Source organism: Dipodomys spectabilis, unplaced genomic scaffold (genome assembly GCF_019054845.1).
Source record: "Dipodomys spectabilis isolate Male_0828 unplaced genomic scaffold, ASM1905484v1 ptg000024l, whole genome shotgun sequence".
Classification (NCBI taxonomy): domain Eukaryota; kingdom Metazoa; phylum Chordata; class Mammalia; order Rodentia; family Heteromyidae; genus Dipodomys; species Dipodomys spectabilis.
This window is the reverse complement of record NW_024870701.1, coordinates 25,112,322-25,140,299: the sequence shown is the minus strand read 5'-3', so window position 1 is coordinate 25,140,299 and position 27,978 is coordinate 25,112,322. Positions and strand designations below refer to the sequence as shown.

Genomic DNA, 27,978 nt, shown 5'->3' with positions numbered 1-27,978 from the left:
GGCAGCTATATAAGGATTGTGTACAGGGGGACTGTTCTGCCTAGACTCAGAAAGTAAGCTAACTAGACCAGCTATGTGTGAATTTGGAGTGTAATCAATTGTCTATTTTCAAAAGTTGTTTTGAAATAGTCCATCTTCCCTTTTGAAATTTTGATGACTTTGTAGTATGTGAGAAAGGAAATTGAGTTTCATAAACTACCTTACAGCTAGGATCCATGGCTGTCAAATAAACAAATGTCCCATTCCAAAAATTCCTTTTAAACTCTTCCTTTCTTCCACAGACCAGAAGTTACTTTGAATTGAAGTAGTGGCAGGGAAAATAGAATTTATCTCTGGGATGCCTATGTTCTGGAAAGAAATGTGGAAGAGAAATTTTAAGATGTGCTATATTGGAGTAACTTCACAATCGTGTGTCCTTTAAATAGAGTAATAGTAATTTTTAGTGAAACTGAATATATAACTATCACAGCCAAATAACATGAAAATCTTAACAGCGTTTATATTTGTTTCAATTGGATTTTTTCTTATGTTAAAAGTATCCAATTGACATCTGGTTTCAGATACAAATTAATAGCTAGATTTTTTTTTTAACTGAGTGATAAAACAGGAACATTCTTTGAATGGCTGAAGGCATGGGTGTTAGATCTTGTTTTGAGTAGAGGAAATGGGAAAGGACATTACAGGTATGATTTCACTTAAGCTAGAGAGCATTGATGTTCACATTTTAAAAACATAATCATAACTTATCTGGAGTCACATGTTTCATTTTATTGGCTTCCTTCATATAGAAAATATAGTAACCAGCACTAAATGCCTGTGAAAAGTGAAACAATGTATATTTTCTGGGTGAAGGAAGTATTCTGTACATTCTCCATGTTTTACATCATGGTATTTTGAATAACCATGCTTCCATGTTCACATCAATTTTTTGTTTTTCAATTTATGCACAGCACTTGCTCTGAAATTTGGGGACTGAGTACACCAAATACGATAGATCAGTGGGATACAACAGGCCTTTACAGCTTCTCTGAACAAACCAGGTGAATATTCTGCCCTCTATGGAATCCTAGAGATCTTGTGGGAGGGGGTGTGTTTTGGAAGACCTCTATTGGGTTGCTTACTATAATTTTGCCTAATATGTTTCCTTAATGTAAAATAAGGCATAGCATTCAAAATATCTGCTTGCCAGTATTAAATGTTTCAGCCGATGTTTTGATCAATGCAATTTTAGTTTTGAATCTTTTAAAAAATTATTCTATCCCCTAAAGAATAAGAACTTTGATAACTATATACTCATTGTAGTTCAAGATTAGATTAATCGTTGCGGTCTAGTATTTTGAGTAGACACATGACCGGTTATTGCTAAATTTTTTGTTGTCATTTAAATATCATCTTTGTACTAATACATAGTTATTTACTGAAACCCTTATATCACAATTAACAATAGGCTAACTTGTTTTTTTGTTATCTTTTAAAAAAATCACCTCATTTAAGCATATTGGTATTTGTCCATTTCATCTCATCATATTCATCGCCATCTGCATTTATGTGTGAGCTAAATATAAGTATACCTCTGTTACCAAAATCACAACTGAATGATGAGTTATATTAGTTTGAGTAAGTTACTACCCATCATTGTTGATATTTATCATTCCTCACTCAACTTTCTTTTTTTGACTATTCAACTATCTACAGAATTAATGCCCTTTTAAAGAGTTTGGCTTATTAAGGATAGATATTGACAAAATGTTTTTCAAGTACAGTCATGTGATATTCTTTTGAAAAGATGAATTTTTCCCAAGTGATGAGCCTTTTATTGGCATGTGAGTCATTTACTCAGAGTATTGATAGGAAACATCTGCTAGTGCTGCTGCTCACTTGATCAGATTGGTTAAAGAGTACACTTTTCTTCCTGGTTTTCACCAAAACTAACTCAGTGGCTGTCATTCCTTTCTTTATGTTCTCAGTCTACTTAGCCCTTTTGACTACATATATTTTTTTTCTTTTTTCTTTTTTAAAGTTTCTTTCTTTCTTTTTCTCCTTGCTTCCCAATAGATCTCTTGATGGTCGGCTTCAGGTTTCCCATCGAAAAGGGTTGCCACATGTTATATACTGCCGATTATGGCGCTGGCCTGATCTTCACAGTCATCATGAACTCAAGGCAGTTGAAAACTGCGAATATGCTTTTAATCTGAAAAAGGATGAAGTTTGTGTAAATCCTTATCATTACCAGAGAGTTGAGACACCAGGTAGGAAGACTACAGAGATTTTTAAATTAAATGCCTGAACTTAAATATTTTTTGGTACTCTTGTGAATCCAGGGAAATATTAGCATAAAATTCTAATAAACTATCTTAAATTGAGTGTATTAATTGATAGTAGTTGTAAATGCTTTCTTTTAAAAATTATGGAAAAACAGAGAAAAAGTGAGGTCTGGTTCTTGGATAGAATACTATATTGTTCATAAAGATACTTTGTCAGGAAATTATAGGCTACAGTTTTCTTAGAGTAAACTGACAGTGCTCTGTACCTCTGCTGCACTTGCTCTTTTTCCTTTTTTTTTTTTTTTGTTTTGTTGTTATTGTTATAGTCCTGGAGCTTGAACTCGAGGTCTGCATGCCATCCTTGAGCATTTTTGCTCAAAACATTTTGTGCTTAATTGGAGAAAAGAGTCCCACAGAATTCCCCACCTGGGTTGGCTTTGAACTACAATCCTCAGATTACAGCCTTTTGAGTAGCTAGGATTACAGATGTGAGCCACTAGCTCCCAGCTAAGCACTTGCTCTTCAATGCACTTTCAAGAGTATTTTTATGATATTTGTGTATATGTAGTTTATTCAAGCTCATTGCAAGATTTTCATTTAGAGTGTGCTTGGAACCTTAAAAAAAATACAACTATATATTTTTAGAAAATCCTCTAGGTTCTATGAACTCTGATAGTAGAACATTCAGGTGGTAGACTACATAAATCAAAGCCAGGATTGAATTTATCCTTTCTTAGGAACTACTAGAATACTAAATAGGTGAACTCTAATAACTTAAAAAAATTAATCTGTTGCCTTCTCTTTCCTTATGAAAACTTTCATTAAGGTCCCTCCACTCCTTTCTTTCCTTCTTGCCTCTAATGGGTTTCTTTAACTCTTGCAGTTTTGCCTCCGGTGTTAGTGCCCCGGCATACTGAGATTCTAACAGAACTACCACCTCTGGATGATTACACCCACTCCATTCCAGAAAACACTAATTTCCCAGCGGGAATTGAGCCACAGAGTAATTACATCCCAGGTATTTTTGCCTTCTGAAACTTGCCTAAAACTTAAACAGATAACAATTTTGTCATTAACAGTGGAAATGTTAGTAAATCATGGTTTTGCTTTTTTCAAAATGCTTCTAGATTTTGAATAGAAAAATCTTGATTTGTTGGATAATTAGTTTTGAAGTGTCTAAGCTTAGTACATTTAAAAAAATTTGGTTTAGAAAAAAGCTTTTACTTTATATTCATTTTCTTTTTTAGTGGGTTTAGTCTAAGTGCTGTGAGAAGCAGAAAGGACTGTAGTGAAAGTTTGTCTTAGTTGTTTGAAACAGAGAAATGCAGAATGTAACAAATAATTGGTTCAGGAAAATTGTATTTCTGAAACAAATGTAACTGAAAGAATGCTTCCTAAATAATTACTATTAGATAATGTAATATTTAAGTGTAACATTTCTCTAGGAGATACAGTGTTTTAACTCAGTAGATGAAACAACACTGTAATTATATTAAAAATCAGAAAACCTCTTATTTTTAGTTAGGTTTCTTGTGGACTTTAGTCTAAACTCCAGATGAAATATGAATAAGTCCTACCACATGGCTCTAAAAATTCCATTCTCCTGTTTTATGTGATCCAGTAAATTTCACAATACAGTATTTGTCATTTTAGTCATTAGGTTATTTTGTGTTTTTTTTTTTTTTTTGTTTTGTTTTTTTATTGTGAAAATACCGTACAGAGGGGTTACAATTACATGAGCAAGGTAATGAGTACATTTCTTATCAAGCATTGTTTCCTCCTCCTTTGTCATTAGTTTTTTTCTAAGGGAACAGTAATCTTATGTTATTTTTCCTGTATGTTTCCCCTTGCTTGTTTTCTCCCCATGTAGAAACTAAGGATATGATATTAGAATGAGGACTCAGCTATATGCTGGATTTTTGGTCATGGGTTTTTTTTCCTCTTTTGGTGATGGGAAATGTGTTGAACTCAAGTCTCCAGATTGCAGGCTGTCTACCACTGGAGATATACCTCCACTTCCTCCATTTATGTTTCTTTATTCCAACCTGACTTTAATTTTTTACAACTGAAAACCTGTCAGGAACCTAAGAGTTAAGAGTTTCATGTACATTAAGAAAATACTTCCTTGGAATTTTCTATCATGGAAGACCGCTTGTTCATTGAAGACACTTTTTTTTTTGGTCCAGTCATGGGACTGAACTCTGGGCCTGGGCGCTGTCCCTCAGCTCTTCAGCTCATGGCTAGCGCTCTACTACTTGAGCCACAGCGCCACTTCTGGCTTTTTTCTTTTTGCTTATATGGTGCTGAGGAATCAAACCCAGGGCCTCAGGCATGTAAAGCAAGCGCTCTACCACTGAGCCACCTTCCCAGCCCCTATTGAAAATAATTTAAAAAGGTGTAAGAAAAGGGAGAAGTATTTTTATATTTATTTATTTAATTATCTTTAAGTAGTTGTACAAAGGAGTTGCCATTTAACATACTGCATCTATTTTTACAGATAGGAAGTGATAAGGTTACTTTTTACAGTGTTGTTACATAGGAATATTTTAAAAAGTTAGCAAGGAAGAAGAGAGATGGGGTGCAATACTAAAGAATGAGACATTTCCCAAGTAGAAAAATTCAATCTTGTCTTTCATAAACCTGCTTAAGGTGGATTTTTTTTTGTATGTTGTATGTATGTGCATGTATGTTTGTGCTCATATTAGGAGGAAAAGAGATAGTTTTAAGTCTTTTTTTTTGGGGGGGGGGTCCGGTCATGGGGCCTGAACCACTTGAACCACAGCACCACTTCCGGCTTTTTTCTTTTTGCTTATGTGGTGCTGAGGACTCGAACCCAGGGCCTCATGCATGCAAGGCAAGCACTCTACCACTGAGATACCTTCCCAGCCCAGTTTAAGTCTTTAAACGTGGAAATGACATACAGTATAATAAACTAGGGTATAAGCACAGTCTCATGAGACACATACTTTATAACTTTTTACAAGGACACACATCTAAATGTGTAGTGGCCTAACTTGTGAAGGTGTTTGGGTTAGTATTTTTTTTACCCTAACTTGTATAGAAGTTAATATTGCATAAAGTAGAAAATCATAATTGAATTCTTCTGACTGGCTCTTCTGATCAGGGAGGTTTTATCCACTGCCAACCATAAACAAAACCAGAGTTCACCTTTTTGTGTGTGGTGCTAGGAATCAGACGCAGGGTCTTGTGCATACTTGGCACATACCTAGTTTGATCCCTAGTCAAAGTTCACTTTATTAGTTCTCTTCAAAAGAAATTTTAGCATTTTCTCAAAAATACAAATAGCTTATTGATATGTACAAACATAACTGGAGGAAAATGAAATACAGTAAGCTAAAATGTCTTATTTCTTTCACCTTACCTTGGTGGAAGAAATGCCTTATATCTCTAAGACACTGATTAACCTGGCAAAGGTTAGCTCTAACTCTGTTAACTTTAACTTTTAAAATAACATATATCTTTTAGTTATATTTTTGCCCTTTACGGTTTAGCTATATGAAGATAATTAAGATTTTTTTCAGTATGATGAGTTTAGGACACTGAGTATGGAACTCTCCTGTAATCCCAACACTTGGAAGACTGAGGCAGAAGGATCACAAGTTTATAGCCAGTTTGAGCTTTGTAATGAGACCCTGTTAAAGAAACAGACAAAAAGATTTGAGGTGTTGGCTTTTAAATGGAAAGTTTGATATTTAAAATTTATGGTTAAATAATTTAATATACATTGTAGGGATAGTGAAGGAGACTTTTAACCATGCCTTCCTTTCTCCCTTTTAATAACTGCAAGAATGTATAGTTATTAAAGAATGTGTAACTTAAATGACAACTCCTTTGTACAACTACTTAAAGATAAATAAATAAAATAAAATTTCTTCTCCCTTTTCTTACATCTTTTTAAATTACCTTCCATGAACAAGCATTCTTCCATGATTGAAAACTCCAAGGAAGTATTTTCTTAGCTTTGTGTATATATTACCTTTATTGCTTAAAACTTTCAATATAAAGCTGTTGAAAAATCTTTTGAACTTATTGTTTTCTCCTTAAAATCACAAATGATGAAATTGTGCAAATATTTTTATTTTCTATGAAGTATACTTGCCTATTCAGATACCACTTGAATATTTTGTTTAAAAAGTATTGAAAATTATACATTTGAGTCTTAATGTTTATTTTTAAGGAGTATTTTGCCTATATAGTACAGTAATTCATGCATGAATTTTCTACTTCAAAATTTTAGAAGTTACTAGTTAGAAATAATGAAAAATTGACATGTCAGTCCTGAACCATTTTATCATAAGTTGTACTGTAAACCTTGTATTTAACAAAATATGCCAATTGAGTTTGGGTGATAGTGGCTCACTCCTATAATCCTAGCTACTCAGGAGGCTGAGATCTGAGGATTATTATTTGAAGCCAGCCCTGTAGGAAAGTCCATGAGGATTCTTATCTCCAATTAACCACCAAAAAAGCTGGAAATGGAGCTGTGGTTCAAGTGGCAGAGTGCCAGCCTTGAGTGAAAAAATGAAGGGACAATACCCAGTTCACACACAGACACACATACACACAGAAAGGGAGTTGAATTGTATTGTGAGTAGGTTTTAAAGATGTACCTGGAAGATTTTGATCAGAACTTGAGTCATAAATCTTCAGTTCAATCTTTTTTTATAATAATGTTTTTATCTTTTATTTGGGGATTATTTATTGGTTATATTTGGTAGCTATGAGAAAAGGTAAAATCAAATCAAAATAACTACTTAATTTGTTCTAAACTTTTATAGAAACACCACCACCTGGATATATTAGTGAAGATGGAGAAACAAGTGATCAGCAGTTGAACCAAAGTATGGATACAGGTAAAAAAAAAAAAAAGACCAAAATTTCTGAATGATAACTCTTCAGCTCTCTGTATCTACAAGTCCCACATGTGGATTCAACCAACCACAGATGGAAAATATTTAAGGAAAATTTTGCATCTGTACCAAACATACAAGACTTTTTCTGGTCATTATTTCCTAAATAATACAGTATAACAACTGTTGACATGGTATTTTCTGTGTCATTTTATATGAGGAAAGTAGCTGTAAACTTTTATTGTCCACAAGGAGTTTTGGGCCAATCTTTTGAAGATGCCTAGGGTCCACTTTACATTTCTTATATTAACTGAAACTTGGATATCGCTCCCAAATTTAGAGAAGTTGAGAAACATACCAAAAAAGAGAATCTCCCGTTTTGATAGTAACTATTAAAGGGAGATAATGTTGCTATGAAAAAATCCGCATGTATTAACTATTTTGAAAATAATAGAATTTTTCTTATGACACCAATCAAGATACATTGTATTCATAAACTGTTAAAAGGCAACTCCTTTTTACAACTACTTAAAAATTAAAAAAATTCTTTCAATTTATAGTAATTATAAATGTGGAAATACATGGTTTTATTTCTTTTCTATATCCTGTGTTTCTATTTAAATTTTTAGTTACCCCATACCCAAAAAGATACATGAATATCCCTCTGAGTTGCGTGCCAGTGGCTCTGACTATATCCTACCCTAGTCATGAGGCTCTGGTCTGAGGATTGAGATTAAATGCCAGCCCTGGCAGACAAATCCCTAAGACCATTACCTTGAATTAACAAAAGCTGCAATGGCAGTATAGCTCAAGTGGTGTAGTGCCAATTTTGAGTGATAAAGTCAGGTGAAGTTCTGAGGCAAGCCCCATTGCCAGCACATATACACAAAGGCTCTTTGATAAAAGGCCATAAGTAGTCTGTGTTTTTAGAGGTATTTGAGAATAGGAGATGGAGAGCAGCTAAAGCTATTCAGTGCATCTTTAAGTAAATATGTCTTATGCTAACACTCTGTAGTTATAATCCACATAACTTTAAATTCTGTTAATATTTAAAGTCTTTAAAATTATCTTTTGACTCTTGTCTTGTTAATGTCTTGGAAAAGATTTATTTGTTAATGATTTCAAAGAACCAACTTTTATTTTGTTAACTTTTTTCTGTTGACTTTATCTCTTCTATTTCATTTGCATCTATTCTACAACATTTTCAATTAATTTGCAATTAATCCCCTTTCTTACCTCTTGTGTACATTCAGATCATTGATTTCTTTCCTAATATAGGCACTTAAAAGATACAAGTTTTCTCTGGGCATCAATGGCTCATTCCTGTAATCCTAGCTACTCAGGAGACTGAGATCTCAGGATCGTGGTTCAAAGCTAGCCCTGGCAGGAAAGTCCTGAGACTCTAATCTCCAATAAACCACTTACAAAACTATAAGTGGCACTGTGGCTCAAGAGGTAGAGTGCTAACCTTGAGCTGAAATGCTGAGGGACAGCACCCAGACCCAGAGTTCAAGTCTCATGACCGACCAAAAAGAAAAAAGTTACAAGTTTTCTTCTAACCCTTATTTTGGCTTTAAAACTACACATTTTAAAAAATGTTGTAAAGAATAGTGTACAGAGGGTTACAGTTACATGAGTAAGGTATGTTCAAGATATGTCTATTATGGACAGCATTTTGTACTGTCTACCTTTTACTGAAATAAAATGTACAATTAATGTTTGTACTTCCATTTCCATATATATAAAAAGAGATTATTGATACTGGGTTTAGGTTACCATTTTGCTACATGTCTTCAATTGCTTTATCTGTTTTTGATGCTTCTATTTTATTTTCCTGCCATAGTCAAAAAATTATTTTTTGGTCGTGTGGCCTGAACTCAGGGCCTGGGCTCTCTGAGCTCTTTTGCTCAAGGCTAGCACTGTACCACTTTAAGCTGTACCACAGATCCACTTCTGGTTTTCTGGTTGTTAATTGAAGATAAGAGTTTCACTGTCTTTTCTGCATGAGCTGGCTTTGAACTGCCATCCTCAGATCTCAACCTCCTAAGTAACTAGGACTATAGGCAGGAGCCACTAGCACCCACCCGGCATAGTCATTTATTTTTGTTCTTATATTTGCTCTTTGGCATTATTTCTTATAATATCTCCTAGATATTGTAAAACTTACATTATATTTTGCACCTTTTATATGAAAGTTACTTAAGTTGTAATATTTATAATTTCATGAGAAGTTTAAAAACCTTATAGCTGTCTAATTCCATTCATATATACCCATTGTCTTTGCTGTGATCACACATTATACTTTTAAAGGCATTTTTAAAGGATTAAAAAAATACTTTATTTTGACCATTTTTACTTTTTTTCCTGTTTTCCGTTCCTTTTCTGGAAACATTAATTTATTCCAGCACCGTTTGTTGAAGAGACATTACCTGTTCCATTGTTTTAGTTTGACTTCTTTGTCTAATGATAATTTGACAAAAAAGTGATAATATATTTGTGGATTTGGCTTTTGTCTTGCTATTAAGACAACTGAATCTTCATATAGATATTTTATTTTTCAGGTTTACAGTTCCCATGTTACAGATGTTATCTGATAATCCCAATATCTGGCTAATACATAGCTCTGCTTCTGTTTTATCATTTTAATTATAGATTACATTTTCCTACTTTGTATGTATCTCATTTTATAATTGAATACTTGGCATTTTATATAAAATTATACCAGAGTAATTTAGATACTCTTTCTCTTTCTGGGTACTAACTTGAAGAGCTTATCTCTCCTCTGGAATGAAGAGTCTAGATGATTTGTGCTTTAATTAATACCAGATTATCTAAAGTTTCAGGTATCCTTCCTCTTAGCAGAATTTTCAGATGCCTGAGACAAGACTATAGGCTATCTCATAGTTTCTTTTTTTTTTCTGCTATTTTTTGTTTTTGTTATTTATTTTTTATTGTGAAAATACCATACAGAGGAGTTACAATTACATGGGCAAGATAATGAGTACATTTCTTATCAAGCATTGTTGCCTCCTCTTTGTTTCCTCTTCCCATACTCCCTTCTCCTCCCCCCACCCGATCCCCCCCTCCCCCCGCCAAAGTTGTGAACTTAGTTTTTCGACATAACAACTTGTACAACATCTTGTACATCTCATTGTTGCAATGGCTCTACCTGTATCCCTAGTTAAATGATTTGTTTTTGCCCTTCCCCTCCACAAATTATACCAACATCAAATACAGTGAAAGCAGGGGTTATACGGTGGGGGAGGGACATACAAAGCAACATAGAAATCATCTTATAAATATGTTAGAAACACTTGCATGAAAGAAAACAAACACTTGAATACTTACCTTGGGGTTCATTCCCCTAACATCAACTTATCTGACCTTTTCTGCTTAACTCAGACATATACTAGTTACTGCAAATAAGGGAAACCATGGGACCTATGTTTCTTTGGACCTGGCTTACTTCACTTAATATAATTTTTTCCAAGCCTTTCCATTTCCTAACAAATGGGGCAATGTCATTCTTTCTGATGGAGGCATAGAATTCCATTGTGTATATATACCACATTCTCTTGATCCATTCATCTACTGAGGGGCATCTGGGTTGGTTCCATATCTTAACTATGGTAAATAATGCTTCAACAAACATAGTCATGCTGGTAGCTTTAGTATGGTCTTGTTTGTGATGATTTGGGTAAATGCGCAAAAGTGGGATTGCTGGGTCATAGGGGAGCTCTATGTGGAGTCTTTTGAGGAACCTCCATACTGCTTTCCAAAGTGGTTGAACAAGTTTACACTCCCACCAACAATGTAGTAAGGTTCCCTTCTGTTCATAGTTTCTTATCTTAGCTTGACACCCACCCCCTTTCCTGTGTTATCATATACTCAGCTAATCACATGAATTAGAATGGATTGATGAGGACTAGCTCTGTGTTGGGACTTCTTAATTCTCATAACCATAAAGTTTTGAATTGGTTTCTTTTTTAGCAAATCCAATCCTGTCTTTGTTTTAACTTTGTACACTATACTGTCTGTGGAAGACAGTATAGTGGTACCTTACAGAACTAGCCATTCTTTCAACATACAGTCCTGGCTTGTTTCTTGATATTTACCCAGGTGAATTGAAAACTTAAATGTTTACATAAAAACATGATCATAGTCTGATCATAGCAGCTTCATTCATGATTCTAAAATATGTGAATATAAGCAAAATATCCTTAATTAGTAAATAAATAAATTGTGGTACATCAAGACAATATAATATTTAGTGAGAAGAAATGAGCTATTATACTATTAAAAGACATGGAAGATGTGAAATTGCTAAGTGAAAGAGACCAGTCTACAAATGCTTTCTTCTGCAAAGTCCCAACTGTATGACAGTCTAGGAAAGGCAAAACCAGAGACGATAAAAGGTTAAGGCTAAAGAGAAGGGAAGATTGATTAGGGTAGCTTTTTTAGGTCATTGGAGTTACTCTTGATTCTACAAATGATGTGTACATGCTATACATTTGTTAAAACCGATAGAAAATATAAAGTATAAAGCCTAATGAGAATGAGACTGTGAACTTTAGATGATAATGATGTGTCAATGTGAGTTCATTGATGGTAACAAATATACTATTATAGTATGAGAATGCTGATGCTGAGTTGAGATTGTAGAGAAGGGGCAGTATATGGGACCTTTACATACATTCCTCTCAATTTTGCCCTGAACCTAAAATAATAATAATAAAATAATAATGTTTTAATGTCACCTGAAAGATGCACCAAACAGATTTTTTAATAGAAAATATTTTACAAATGTGCGACAATTCTAAGACCTGAGTTCTAAATTTAAAAACTTAAAAAAAAGAGGAAGAAGATAGTTAATAGAAAAAATGGACAGAAGGACTATGATTGGACCAAAACAAGAGAAACAAAATGGATAAACAGTTACTACATTTAAACTTGTTAAGTTGCAGGTGTCAGCATGTAGTGATATCAAGAAACTAATGAAATGAAACACAGTTTTAGAGGGTACTTCAGCACTTGTTTATAAAAATATCTTTGATATAGAGTAAAAAAGCTAGAAGTAGAAGTATGGCTCAAATGGTAGAGTGACAGCCTTGAGTGTAAAGTAAGAACTTGAGGCCCAGAGTTCAAGCCTTAGTACCAGCACCAGGTGTCTGTGTATAGATACGCATGCATGCATGTATGTATGTGTGTGTATGCATGCATATATGTATGGAAGTAGTTAATAGATAAGTATAACTGGGCAATTTCCTTTTCCATCAATAGCTTTGTTTATTTTTTGTCTGCTTCAGCAAACAGTGGTGAATTTGAGTTAGTTGGTCTAAATATATTTGACCTTTTCTTAGTTGTACCAGTTGCTACTTGCCAACAGATTTTTCAAATGAGTAACTAGCTTAATTGTATTAAAGAAGATCATTTTGTGTTCAAAAGTATTCATCATCTGTTCTGTTTCTCATTTGTCTGTTTATCTTGGAGCTGCCCTTTAATCTTTGCTACCTGCCATTTTATGTAGTGGTTATAGGTATGTGGTACATGAAGTAGTCTGACCTCCCTTCCTCTACATGTGTTCCAGCGTGTATGTGGGAAGCTTGGGAGCTATATGTAAATTATGCTCTTTCAGATGACTTTCCCTAAATATGTAAAGAATGATAAAAGTACACTAAATATATATTTATAATTCTAGTAAATTATTTAACATTAACAACCTGTGCTGTAGAATATATGGAATTGAGTAAAGTAGTCTTAAAGATTGTTTTGTTCTGTTGTCTCTCTTTTGTTGGTCCTTTTTCTTATTTTGAGTATTTATGCGCTTTTATTTTCTTGATTTGAGTGATTTGGATTACTTAAAATGGAAATAAAAATCAGATGATTTTCTGAGAAAATGTGATTTGATAAATCTGACTAGAAGAAATAAACCTATCTTTCATCTGAGAAATAATATCTTAGAGAAAACCCTAGGGAATTGTTAATTCTTCTAAACTTTTGAAGTGTACAGTTAAAATATAACTTGAACTTATAGAGCATAGACAAAGACAAGGCTTTTAAGTTATTTTAACATTGATCATACAGCCTTATAAACATAACACTAGCATAACATTTGTATTGCTTCAGATTGTCAATATAGAAGTTATGAATAAGTAATTTTATCTCTCAGCTTCAAGGCCAATTATGCTTGGAGGTAAAATGCTAAAAATATTGCCTACCTTAAAGAAGACAAGACGATCCACTATTAGTACTCTTTCATTAAATGGTAATATGAAATTCAATAAATGTTACATTGTCAGAATCAGAATTGAGTCATAGATCAACCAGATATTTGCAGTCTACCACAAAGAGACTGATTATCTCTTAAACATAAAGAGCCTTCTACAAATAAGTAAAAAGAATGATTAATATAGGAGAAAAATGAGTAAAGAACATGTTGTTCACAAAAAGAAATACAGTATAAGGAAGTAGTTTGTGTCATTTATGAGAAATGATAATTGAAAGTATACTTATTGAAACTATATTTTCATCTGTCAGCAGTAAAAGCCTAAGCATCTCCTCACCATTTTTTATGTTACTGGGAAGGTAAAGTAATGCAGTCTCTGTGAATGATAATTTTACCAAAATCTGTCAATTAACCACATACAGACTTTTCAGTCTGGCAGATTCTCTTGTAAGAGTATCTTTCAAAACATATAAGATTAGTCCTTACAGTGTTGTTTCTTAAAGAAAAAGATTAAAAGCCTGAATATTTATCATAATCGAATTATAATGTACCCTGATGTTTTGTTAAGCTACAATTGGATGATAGACCAGCAGGTAATAATGGAAACACAAACAGGTTCTAAGAGAAGTAGTTGGTACAATGATTTTGGAATGATACATAAAGAGCTGTCAATAATGGATGGATTTCTTTGGGATGGGGAATTGGATGGTGAAAAGCCAAGACTGTTCATACACCTTTGTATGGGGAAGCTTCCAAAATTAAACATAAAATAAAATAGTACCCTATTTGAATTCTTAGAATTTAAATTATTTGTGTTTTATTGTTGAATTGCATCCAGCTATGAACATTTTATGATTACTTAATTAGAAATTCAGAAAATTGTTCAGTGTCTAGTTTCAAGTTTTCTCCCTTTGTTTTAGGCTCTCCAGCTGAACTGTCTCCTACTACCCTATCTCCTGTTAATCATAGCCTTGGTAAGTTCAAGACCACTGTTTTCACAGTGCCTACTTAAGGAAAAGTCTACTCTAAAAATTATTTTTCATATGTATGAGAAAACAATACCAGTGAATAAGCAAAAATAGGCAAAAGGTTTAAATCATTGCTTTTAAAAAGACTGTTCAAATATTATACTAAACACCTGTAAGTAGGAAACATAATCGTTCTATTCATTGAATATATGTCCTTTATGAAAATATCCTAATATGGAAATATTTTTATTGGTATATTTAATGTCTTCCTGTAACAGTTAGTGTAAGAGGTGTGTGTGTGTGTGTGTGTGTGTGTGTGCGCGCGCGTGTGTGTGTGAGTGCTCATATATGTATATACAAATATATATAGCGTACAAATACATAAATGTATGATAGAAGAGAGAATTTGGATGAGTGAATGTGTGTGTGTTAGTGTTTATGTATATTAACTTGTGTCATTTATTTTTAACCTCATTTTACTTGGAGTTCTATAATTTCTCCTTATCTTTTATATGCTTGGAACTCCATGAAATAGAAAAGTTTCAGTTTTTTTCTTTTCTTGATATTCTTCATAATTTTAGTTAAAGGTACAGAATTAAAATATATGTGGTTCTTATTTTCCCATGAAATAAGCTTATTTCCATATTGTTTTCACTTGTATATCCTTTCTGTTTTAATACTTTAATTTTTATATATGCAGGAATTTATTTTCTACTTTTTTAATAACTAGAATAACTTACCAAGTCAAAATAGACAAATGGCCATCTTTTATATGCTTTTTATCTTAGGCTTACTAATCTTTGTTCCAGCTTTATATTTTATCCTACCAAAATTAACCTCCATTATGTATTTTTAAAATGTACTTGGTATGGCAAGTTGACTTACTACCTATGGTTTTATATTTGGGCAAGAACTTGATTAAAACTACAGATAAATAAATCCAGTATAAAATGACACTTCATGAGATGGGGGAAATTTAAAAATATACTATGTGTGGAAACTGAGAGAGTTCCATCTACTTCCTGAACTGATGCCCATGTCTTCTGGAATAGAACATATGAAGACGATACTATTCTATTCTTGTCTTAAATTGTTCACACATCTCTCTTTTACTTGTTTTCTTTTCCAGATTTGCAGCCAGTTACCTATTCAGAACCTGCATTTTGGTGTTCAATAGCCTATTATGAATTAAACCAGAGGGTTGGAGAGACTTTCCATGCATCACAGCCCTCACTCACTGTAGATGGCTTTACAGATCCATCAAATTCAGAGAGGTTCTGCTTAGGTTTACTTTCCAACGTTAATCGAAATGCTACAGTAGAAATGACAAGAAGACATATAGGTACGTTTTCTTTTCCTGGTGTGAAAAACCAGTACGGTATACTTATTATGTGGGCTTGTTTATAAAATACTGAACCTTCCATTGTTTAAATGCTATTGTAGTTAAGTATATAGGCTTTACTACCTTTGATAAATCCTGGAGATTCTTCAGTCTTCAAGAACTTTGCTTTGACTTAACATTTATTTGGCACACTTCATAGTGAGAATTACTTCAATAAATATATATTCAAGTAAATTTATGTTAAATCAAACTTGCTCTCAATTAATCTGAGAATACCGTTCAGAGGGGCTCAGAATAATGTGGGTTATGGATCCCTGTAATTCCTAGAACCTGTCAGCAAGTTGATGAGGTCAGAATGTTTACCTAATGATATCAAGATACTACTTGCCATTTTTACTCCTGATTTTCTTCCAAGTGGTCAGTGAATATTTAGGTTAAATGTGCTACTGATACATAAATTCAAAAGAAATTTTTTTTTTGGCGGGGGGGGTCCGGTAGTGGGGCCTGAACTCTGGGCCTGGGCGCTGTCCTTCAGCTTTTCGGCTCAAGGCTAGCGCTCTACCACTTGAGCCACAGCACCACTTCCGGCTTTTTTCTTTTTGCTTATATGGTGCTGAGGAATCGAACCCAGGGCCTCATGTATGCAAGGCAAATGCTCTACCACTGAGCCACCTTCCCAGCCCCTCAAAAGAACTTTGAAGTAAAGAAATTTGGAAGTGACTGGACTATTGTCACTTCTTGTTATGCTGGGAATGAGTTATTTTTCATAAATATTGTTTATATTAATAAATGGCAGGTTTATTGAATTTGTTACATAAGTTTCTCTAAATATAATCCACATATGTCAAAATCGTTTGGGATGGATATGTAGTATTTTTTAAACAATGAGGTAAAAAATTTGACTCTCTTAATAATTGAACATCATTCTGAGCACCAAGTTTGCTTCTGTTAAGCATTTGCCATTATGTTCTGTGAGAAATAATACCTACCAAGGAATGATTTGTATAATGCTGCTTAAAAAAGAGTAATTTTGATACTGTAAAATGAAAGAGTATACTTAGTTGTATTTGTGTAGAATTCCCAAATCTTGGTTGATATCTAAATTTGAATCATCTTACTAAAGTACCCAGGTGTCATGGCAGGTAAAGAAGGCCTCTGACTGTCCCACTACTTTACCCACGTAGTATTTTCTTTTCTCCTTACTTTCCATGTAACGAGGATTGAGGACCTTTCATGCTAGACAAATGCTCTACCACTTGAGCCACACCTCAGCTCAGTTATTTTCTCTTTTGTATTTTAACTGGGGTTTTGCATAAAAAAAAATCAGCAAATATCCTCTGTCCTCACTTATTTTAACAGTGTTTCAGGTAGCAGTAATTTTAGATTGCCTTTATACTTTTGGTTTCTTGTTTATCATGTGATTTTGATCAGAAAATAGAACCTGAAGAATCTGTTTTTTTCTTCGGTATTTTCATGATATCTGGTTGATTGTTGTATAAATATTCAAGACTTAAGAGAAAAGAGTACTAGGCTCTGCATTTATCTGTAAATCTGGCTTGTTGATTGTCTTCTTTCCCTGCAAAAAGATAAGCTCCTTTTCTTAAGGTCAGGTTATTTGCTAACATAATTACAGCTGAAAACTTCTTAACCCATCTGAAAAATCCTCTTGACAGAGAAGGTACTGAGACACCAGGACAACTCTTACATTCTGTCATAAAATAATTCTTTTGCATCTTTTGATTTGTCAGATTCTGAAAGGAATACTAAGATACCTCATTCCATTTTTTTCTTGCTTAATTTTGCTTATAGATCTAGAGATTTGGTTGCCTCTGTGATACATAGCCTCTTGATATTTTTTTTGTAACCTTCATGTAATCTTTAAGGAAAATACACTTGTCCAAACATAGTCATTCTCTCAAAATTAGGTCAGTTTTTAAAGTTTTTAAATACAATTTGTTTGAAATATTCCCATTGTCAATGTACTTTTTTACAGTTTAAAATTCTTTAGCATATATTACTTTTAAAGCCTGGCTGTGTAAAAAGTCACAGAAATACTTCAGATCATTTTAGAATCTCTCTTAAGATTTCCATAGTCACACTGAAATAATAAATGTTCTAAGACTAACATAGTATTATTTCATTTTAGGAAGAGGAGTGCGCTTATATTACATAGGTGGGGAAGTTTTTGCTGAGTGCCTAAGTGATAGTGCAATCTTTGTGCAAAGCCCCAATTGCAATCAGAGATACGGCTGGCACCCTGCAACAGTGTGTAAAATTCCACCAGGTATGGACTCAACAGTATAAATAAACCTATCACATCAACTTACTTAGCTGTTGTAGTTGCTAATAATTTTAGGAACCAGGAGATGATTTGCATGCTCATATTATAAATAAAACGTATATTCCTTTTAAATTGTTTCTTAATAATGATGCTGTTCACACACAGTTTCATTTATTATTTTTTTTCCTAGGTTGTAACCTGAAGATCTTTAATAACCAGGAATTTGCTGCTCTTCTGGCTCAGTCTGTTAATCAGGGTTTTGAAGCTGTATATCAGTTAACTAGAATGTGCACCATAAGAATGAGTTTTGTAAAAGGTTGGGGAGCAGAATACAGGTATGAAATATATATTCAGTTCACTAGTTTCTACAGTATAATTATTTGTATTCTATTCTTCTAGCGTTCATTTATAATCTCTTTTCATTGAAGATCTGGAGTTAGCTGATCTCTATGTATAATAATAAAGGAAAAGTTGGAGACCTGAATTCAAAACTGTTGCAAATTCCAGTGCTGGCGTTATAGATGATAGGATTCAAGCATGTAGGCATACATTTTAACATAATACCAGTATATGTAAAGGGTTATGTTAGTTTACAGAAGGAAAATTTTTTCACTTAGAACTCAGAGAAGGCTTCTTTGTAGTGATGAGACATCAACTACTTTTTAAAAGATGAAAAGGATTTTATAGGTAGGAATGGATAGGGTGGAAAGTTGTAATCCTGACAGTTAAACCGTAGCTTTGTTTAGAGAATAAAAATTGAAAAAACTAAGATTGGACAAACATGATGAAAGGCCATTTGAGCAAATAACCTCCTTATTTGTGGTCTCATCTTGTATTCATTACCCAAAGTCAAGTGAGCTTCACACTGTGGCTCTTGTACTGTATGTACAGGTGTAATAGAAAAAATTTCAGACATAGAAATTTAAATATCAGCACTTGGAAGTTAACTTGAGCATTTTCATAATCTGAAAGATATAGTGGGGTACTTACATCATCTGCTACAGAACACGTTTTTAGAAATACTGTTTCAAATTATATTAGGCACATATCATTCATTTGGAAATGAAGAGCTGATAACAGACTTTTCTTATGTTTGGGAGGTTGTCATGTTGAAGATGCAGAAGCACCATTATTGACTTGTCTGTGTAACAAATAACTCAGACAAGTTCATGAGAGGGACAGGATGTCAGAAAACTTGGCAATTCCCAAGGAGCTGTCAGTTTGTTGAAGTACTAGGGGTATTTTGTTGGTTTGTTTGTTTTTAATCAAAAGACTGAGTGATATTGCTAAAGAAGATGTTTATTCTTTAGCTCTATTAAGGGAAGTTCAATTCTCAAGTCTTCTGTGGTAAAAATTTAGCTTGGGTCAAAATTCAATTTGATTTTGATATACTCTAAATTTGAACCCTGTTCCATTTAAACTCTGATACTAAGTATCTTATTAATCTGTGGCTGGTTGAGTAGGGTGACTATTTCTCACTTTACTTGCGATAGTACTTCCTGTGTACTTCTCTCCTCTTAGCCTGATAGAGCTTACATTTTCCCTCAGAAATGTCCCATTTTAAGTAATGGTTAAGTAACAATGTCAATAAACTAATCTTAATTTAAGAGGAAAAGAATGTGTTTTAAATTTCTTAAAACTGTTCATTAGAGTATTTTGATTTTGAAGACGAGCCATTTTTCTACCCAGATGTACAAAATTAAGAATTGTTCAAATGATATAACATTTTGTTACATACAGTTTGCTAACTTTTTTTCCTTGTATTTATTCAAACAGAAGACAGACAGTAACAAGTACTCCTTGCTGGATTGAACTTCATCTGAATGGACCTCTACAGTGGTTGGACAAAGTATTAACTCAGATGGGATCCCCTTCAGTGCGTTGCTCGAGCATGTCGTAAAGCTTCATCATCAATCAAGTTCCATCAAAAGACTTAATGTAACAACTCTTCTGTCATAGTATTTGTTGTTTGGTCCCCATGGACTCTTTGCTATCCAAAAAATCCAGAGAGAAAACAGCACTTGAGGTCTCATCAATTAAAGCACCTTGTGGAATCCTTTCCTATGTTTGAATATTAGATGGGAAAATTAGTGTCTAGAAATGCCCTCCCAAAAAGGGGAAAAAGAAGATTTAAAGACTAAGGATATCTTGTTGGGCCTAAGACTGAGTGTCCCAAAGGTTTATAATACAGTAGTAGTTATGTGTACAGGTAATGGATCATGACCCAGTATCGCAGTATTGTGCTGTTTATATACATTTTTTTAGTTTGCTTAAATGAGGGGTGTGTGTGTTTGTATGTGTGTGTGTATGTGTGTGTGTATGTGTGTGTATGCGTGTGCTGCTTCTTGACCTTAGGCAAGCCTTTATAAAGTTACAGTACCTACTCTGTTATTCTCACTTATCCGTTATTTTTGTGTCTTTTTTAATATATAATATATATATCAAGATTTTCAAATTATCATTTAGAAGCAGATTTTCCTTGTAGAAAAACTAATTTTTCTGCCTTTTACCAAAAAATAAACTCTTGGGGGGAAGAAAAGTGGATTAACTTTTGAAATCCTTGACCTTAATGTGTTCAGTAGGGCTTAACATTCGTTCTTTCTGTGTTTGTTTATTTACTGGCAAATCTTACTGTAGAGATACCTTGCTGACAACTTTTCCCAAGCCTCTTTTCTTCATCCCACTTTTGTTCTGATACCAAAACAGTGCAGCGTGACATCATCATCAGTAATAGTTGCGCTAATAGCCCCTGGCACCAGTTAACTCTGGGACCAGTAAAAGTTCGTATGGACTAAGTCTCCTTGACTTGCAACCAGATAATAACTGACTTGTATAGCCTATCAGTCTACTGACTTAACCTTCCACTTCATAAAAAATACACAAGTGACAGTGTAATTGTTTTCAGGGATATGCTAGAATTACTTCAGTATATTTATCCTTTTTAAAAAGCCAATCTAGTAATAAAGTACCCTTTTTTAAAAGGTATTTAAAAATATTTCAGTAGTAGACCTGCTCTCTGATTTGAGGAGCTTCATTTGACTCAGTTACCAGATTGTATTATGAAATGGACCTTTTATAATGTAATTCCATAAAAATCCCTAGAAAAGTTATGCTGAGGTATGATCAGCAGATAAGGGCCATCTGTTTTTAAAGTATGTTGTATTCAGTTTATAAATAGGATGCTGTTTTGCATAATTAAGAATTTAGAATTTTAAAAAGTGGGAGAAAAGCAAGTAAGTTTTTTTTAGCATTTACTTCCCTGCAGTCTGACCTGTTCCTAACTCTTCCTAGGTATGAGGTTGGCTTCATGCACTGCAGTGAGAAGATTCCAGCAGCTCTGTTGATAGACCATTGTTGCAAATAATTATGTCTAATGTTGACTCATGACAGTGTAAACATTTCTTCTTGTTTACATCTCAGTAGAATAACCACTCCTGATCTCGTTTTCGTGAATTTTCATACTTTTGGAGATAGATACTTTTGGTACTTGTTCTTTGAAACCATATTTACCTGTATGTACAGGTTTCATTTTTGATACTTTTTTTTCAGCATTTGGTTGTTTCCTATTGTATACTTTTCCATTTTCATATATTTGTGTGTATATGTATGTGTTCATGTGAATTTGGTATAGTAATTTTTTATTCATTCAATGAATATTTATTGTTCACCTGTTTTGTGCTAGGAACTTTCTTAGCCTTTAGAAGAAGGTGAACAAGACAGCTCAGCTCCTGCCTTTGCCAAGACAACATTGATCAAACCTGTAATCGTCTTATGTGTCTATGAAGGAGATAAACAGGGTTCTGTCTAGAGACTAGCAGCTAACATGATGCTTCAGGTAGGACATTGAGAAGGCCTCTGAGGAAGTGATGCTTGAGCTAACATCTGGTCTAGAAGGAGCAAGCCATGTGAAGAGCCAAGGGAGATTAGCACTCCTGGTGAAGGGGACAGCATCAAACACAAAGGCTCATGCTAAAAGTAATTCACTATTAAGTGGTCATGCTTTATACAGAAACCTCTACACAAAACCAAACTTGAAGATCAGAATAGTGCTACAGTTTATTATGTTGAAGGTGGCCTTATTTTGTGATACGCTGTTTCATGTCATTCTTATTAATAAATTCTCTGCCTGAAACCTTTGCTAGAAAAATTTCCTATTTGCACCAGGCCAATACCACTTAATTAAAAAACCCTTTCTTGCGCAAATTTTCACCAACTTGTGACCTGCTGCTTACTTCCAGACTTCTTGTTTCTCACTGATTGTTACTTCCACTGACAGTGTGTAAGTTATTTCCCAGGTATTACCACCTTCAAGCCTGCTGGCCGTCTCAGTGGAGGATCTGTCCTTCATTGGAAGTTTTGATGTACTTGAGAACTTGTACTGATATTGAAAACACCGTTGTATTGAGCAGTTGATTTCATCGTAGTGGTGATTATGTTTGTGTGAATATGTTTAATGATCATATTTGCTCTTTTAATGAGATACTGGTTTTTGTATTATATTTTTTCTACTGTGGCTGAATTTTTTTTTTTCCCCTTTCATTTTCTAGGAATAGTTTTTATTCCCAATGATAGTGTCTCCTCTCTGTTGATTTTTGTCTTGATTGAAGTTAGCAACATGATTTGGGATTTACCCTTCATAGCCCTGTGATGTCCTTCATGTAGTACCTCAGAACTGAATGGCCATGCTGGTGTACCATTTCTAAGGTGATTTAGGAGGTGTCTTCCCGATGGCTCCACAGAGGCACTATGGAGCTGGCCTAGTAGGACTTGGTAGCTGGTGGAGTGGAGTTCCACATAATATTTCTTCTGAAAAAAGTTTTATTGCCTTTTAAAAATATGTTTTGTAAATTCTTTAGAATTAGAGTAGAAACATCTAACAGGATTTAGTGCCAGTCTTTTGTGCTAATTTCACCATATTAAAATTTTCTTGATAAGATCTGATTCACACATTATATACTGGTATACATTCACTCAACCAGTGGACACAATGATGCCTGTTGTCTAGTATGGCCCTCAAGCATATCTTAGTCCTGTGAGCATATACTCTGCCCTCAGGACATGTTGCCCAATTTTTCTGGAAAGCTAAATCTTCTCATTCTACCCTAGTACTTTGTATTCTGAGTATATTTGCAGCTTATTTAATATCTAGTTGTATTTTTTACTTTAACCATATGCAGTTTGTTTCATTCATCTGCCTTATAAACATTGTCAGATTTTTCCTTTTGTTAAAATTATTTTAATTTACTTGATTTGTGCCTTTGTTGGTTTCATCAAGACTAAGACTTTGAAGATGCAGAAAATCAGTCTAGTCTCTTGCTAGTTGAAACAAATAAAAGAAAGTATATGCCCAGTTGGTTTCTCTACCTCTTCTAAAAGCTGCCCATATATACCCTTAAAAATCTATCCTTTTTAAATTTACAAAATACTTGCAGCAATTATTCTTTATTAGGGCCTCTCTTAGTTTGGATTGGGATGTTGATAGTGGGATTTAAAGCAACACAAGACGATCTTCACTGTACTGAAAAATCTGTATTTATATATGGTCTTTGCTTTAAAAACAGAACATTCTTATTTCCCCATTTGCCCCTACACCATGCCATCTTCACAAGTATCTATCTCTATCTGGACATGAGCAACCAGGGATCTTTTTTATTACTCTGATCTAAGGCATTGATGTTTAGATGCCCATTGTCTTTCATGCTTTACTTAGATGAATCTTTTTTTATATTCCTCAACAGAATTTTTTGCTCCTTCCCTTCTGACAACATGTATCCAAGTGGTACTTGCTGATTACACTTTCCCCTGCCAGCCATATTTTGTGTGTGTACATCAAAATGTTTTTTTTTTTTTTTTCCCTCAGAACTTGACTGTTTAAAGGAAGATTTTTTTTTTAATTTTTTTTTATTTTTTTTATGCCAAGTCCTCATTTCTTTACCAGGAAGGTCAATACTCAGATTTCACTTACCCCTTAAAAATAGCTCAAAATTCTACCTGGTTAACTGTCTTTGTGACTAGCAAGTAGCAAACTAGCAGACTTTTAGTTACCTTTATAATGGACTTTGCTGATATTTAAAGCCAGTGTTAGCCCTATCCCACCCTGGGGCTTACTTAATTTTTGTATTTAGTACAAACATCATGGTAATGAATATGGTCTCCAACCAGTCAGAATCCTACTATTGAGTTCCTTTTCTACCCTTGCAAGTTTTTGTGAGTATTTTGTTCTTTCAGGCAATCTCTCTTGGAGTGGAATTCCTGTGTTTTACACCTCACAGCTAGGAAATTGAACTATATTAGATAATCTCATTGATAGCCTTTATGATAAGAACTGAGCTCATACATGTGTTTATGTAGGAACTGTTTTTAACTTGGATATTACAGCTAACTTTATATGTAATAGAATTCACATTTTTTAGCAGGACAAAAAACTGTATATGAGTTTATAAATACATATACATGCAGAAAAATGGACAGAAGGGTCATTGTAACAGTCATGAATGATTCTGTTGTTTAAATCTCAGATCTTCCTAATTTGCTTTCAGATATTTTCCTTTCATCACAACCATCAGTGTAATTTTTTCTTTTAATTCTGCCAGTTTTAATTTGGCCATTCAGTAAGTTGGCCATTTTTAGGCAGCTTGACAAGAATCCTAAGTTGATTTATCCACAACAGATAAAGCTCTTCTGTCTACTCCTTCTCCAAATTACTAAACATTTAATGGTTTCTGAATGTATTAACTTAGGGTTGATTATTGTTAGATTACTCCTCACTTTAGTTCCCCTCTTTTCTTCCTAAGGTTGCTTAAGATACTTGGGAAGTACCACCAGAAGCTAATGATAGCCTGAAAGAAGGTGGTTTCCAGCTTGACTTTAGCTATGCCCAACAGCATTGAGTTTCCCAAGGTTCCTTTGGTCCTCCCTGACTCACAGGGGACTTAACTAGAGTATTTTAAACTAAGGTGATGTCAGTATTAATTGGTTTGCTGCCACAGGAGGCCCAGAGTAGAATAAAAGTTTCACTACTGCTTGATACACATTATCTTTTGAGATACAGTGTCTTACAATACATGTGAGAGGGTTTGTAATTTCACCTAGAGGAATTTGAGGTATTTATTTTTTAATTTCATTCTGCCTTCCTAATTTTTTTTTAAATCTCTTGCCCAAAATTTCCAGTTTGCTCTTTTTGAATGGATGGTCTTTCTAATTAAAGACATTTATTGAAAAATAAAATCCATAATGTGTTCACTTAAGGATAAAGTGAACATTTAGAATTATAATAGCTAAATCAGATATATTTTTCCATTTCATAATCAACTCTTCTTCCTTTTCCCTGTGGCTTAAATTTTTTGGCTATTTTACAGTGTTAGTCACTAGGTAACTTGCCATATTTCTAGTTCTATATTAAGTTCTGCCCTTTACAATGCTGTAGCATAAAGTTGGTTCTTAACATTTGTCTGTGGAAATAGAAGCTTACTAAAGTCTCTTTTTTCCACTGAAAATTTCCTTTCCTCAGTAAGTCCATAAGAAAATAGATATGCCACTGTTATTAGTCACATTCTCAGATTGTTCAAGCTGAAAAGAATTGTGCAGAGAAAGGAGAGGGAACATTGCTGGTGAATATACGTCTTTACCTTAGGAAGATAGTCATTGTTGGTTTGTGTAACTGATATAAACAGGTTAAATCAGGAAAAAAATAATTACCACATTATAGCGATTAGATGGTGTGCATGAATATTTAATTAAAAAGCATTTCTTAGCAAAATGCAGAACTCAGATTGGGTATTTCTTAGAGACCAGCTTTACCTCAGGCTTCAGTTTTGCTTTTCTGACCCTGACTTTTGAAGCATAAATATTTGTGACTTCTTATTAGTGATAGTGATGGTGTGACACTAAACATTTTATACAAGGGGATAAAACAAGAAAATTCGTAGAGATTAAGATGAAAGTAGTTCTTCAGTTGTTGAACTAGATCATAACATTGTAGGCAAAATAAAAATGTGCATATCAGAGTATTTTTGCCATTCTCCCCCAAGGTCAGCCCTTCTGGTAGAATACAGTGGAAAGTACCATGATTTGGGCTATTTGTAAATATCTCCAGTTGGCCATCTTTTTAACTATATAAAGCAAAGATGTCGGCAGTAGCTGGTGGGTTGTTTTGTTGTGTGTTTTTTTTTAACCTTAAAAAGGAGTATAGAAAGACATACAAAACTTGATTATTTGTCTAGCTCTTAAAAATCTCAAAGGTATAGAGTGAAGTACTATGTGACTAGACAAAGCCAGGTGGACTTTTGGAAGATTATCTGCAAACAGGTTTCAGTAGTGGACTTTGTTGTTACTACCCACTAAATTTGCTTGGTTACTCACAATTTTTTTTTTTTTTTAAAGCTAACACCTTTAAGGTGTTTCTGGACTTCTAGCCTTTTAGCAAGTTTGGAGGAACTAGCCGTCAGTTAGTGGGCTAAAAGAATTTGGGGGCTGATATCCTTAAAAACGGCCTTATGCTCTTGGACATTTCTTTCGATTATGAGGGAGGGTTGAGTGGTGTTCTTAGGATAGCCAACTATTCTGGCATGCTGGGGACTAAGGAATTTCCTTTGGGGCCAGAGCCAGGGAAGCCCTAGGCCCCCTCCCCCCCATTAAGAATTGTCCCCCTTTGGTGTCCTCATGATTTACTCTCCCTGGTGTTGTCATAGTTGTTGGCTATGCTTGCTGCTCCATGGCTGTCAATATGTTAGATGCTGAGATAGCTTTTCTCTTACTACTATGGATAGGACTTGAGATTGTAACAGGCAGTGAGCCAAAACACCTACATTGTAATGAGACTTCGCACTTAGCAACCTAGGAAATGGCACTGCATTTTTAATGAGAAAAGACAACTAGATAGCTAGGCTCTTCACAATCTGTAAGTGTATCAGGTGTGAAACTTCACAATAAACAAAAACAGTGTGGTTGTGGATTTCTCTCATAAGAGAAACATAGCTTTTGAGGTCCTGACCTCTATAAATACCCCGTTCTGTCCTGCTCAAAAGGACAGAATACAGTATTATATTTCTTTTTGGTGACTGTTGTATTGAAATGATCCCATGCACCAGCCAATCACAGGTGAAAGATTGTGTGTCCTGACACAGGCTGCACTGTTTGCTCTCAAGTCTTACGTCCTCCCATCCTGAAGGTGCTTACTAGCTAGAACACCAAGCTCAGGAGCCAAGGGTTTCCTAAGAAGGCATCGATGTTGTGATGCAACATGGTGGATGCAGACTGTTCTTGTTCCCCACTGGTAGTCTTCAGGGGCTGCATCCTCTGCACTGTGATGATGTGTTCTTTGTAAGCCTTCTTCCTATAACAGAAGAATGATGTGGTTCCTTTTTTGTCATTAAACAATGAGCTGAGGCTTTATTACAGCTGGTTTTCAAGTTAAACTTGTGAAATACTGATTTCCTTCCCCTGCCCACACCAAATATTTTAGTCTATTTAAAGTATTAAAAAAATAGTTCTACTTAAGAAAACATTGCGTAAATGTCCTGTGATTTCTGGTCAATTTTATATATATATTTGTGTGCATCTGTATGTGCTTTCATTTTTTACCTTGTTTGCTCTCTACCTGTGTTAACAGTATTGTCGCCATTGAAAGGTGAACAATTTTCCTAGCATTAAAAAAAAGCCATTTGAGTTGTTTACCATGTTATTATGGGACTGCTTCTTATTGTAATGGTTTGGGTTTACTGATCTTGTTTTTTAGAGGGGATTATATTTTTGTGTGTGTGTCCACTGCCTAAATTACATGGATACAAACCAAAAAGCCCTCAAGGCCTCATGTTCTCCCTGGGCTTTTTGCTTACCACTTGAGCCACCTACCACTTGATCTATACCTTTAGTTCCAGCTTTTTTCCTGGGTCCCCTCCCCCCACCCCCACCTCCCGGGCTGCTTTCAAATCTCTGTCCCCAGATGTCAGACTTGTGAGTAGCTAGGATTATAGGTGTGAGCATCTGTGCCCAACTGTTGAATTCTTAATAGAAGGTAAGAATATT

The 27,978-nt window shown here is 34.3% G+C and overlaps 1 protein-coding gene across 4 annotated transcripts in view; it reads left to right on the top strand.

The window, feature by feature from the left end:
• Nucleotides 1-27,634, top strand: part of Smad2 (SMAD family member 2) — a 64,879-nt gene extending 37,245 nt beyond the window's left edge. For 3 of the 4 annotated variants that reach the window (XM_042675009.1, XM_042675010.1, XM_042675011.1), the window contains exons 3-11: nt 951-1,040; nt 2,056-2,249; nt 3,148-3,282; nt 7,064-7,138; nt 14,282-14,335; nt 15,459-15,671; nt 17,818-17,955; nt 18,143-18,287; nt 19,729-27,634. In XM_042675009.1, coding sequence (XP_042530943.1) covers nt 951-1,040; nt 2,056-2,249; nt 3,148-3,282; nt 7,064-7,138; nt 14,282-14,335; nt 15,459-15,671; nt 17,818-17,955; nt 18,143-18,287; nt 19,729-19,852 — 1,168 coding nt within the window. In that variant the 3' untranslated portion in view covers nt 19,853-27,634. The remainder of the gene's footprint in view (nt 1-950; nt 1,041-2,055; nt 2,250-3,147; nt 3,283-7,063; nt 7,139-14,281; nt 14,336-15,458; nt 15,672-17,817; nt 17,956-18,142; nt 18,288-19,728) is intronic. The other variant, XM_042675012.1, reaches the window with a different exon arrangement.
• Nucleotides 27,635-27,978: the final 344 nt, after the last annotated feature.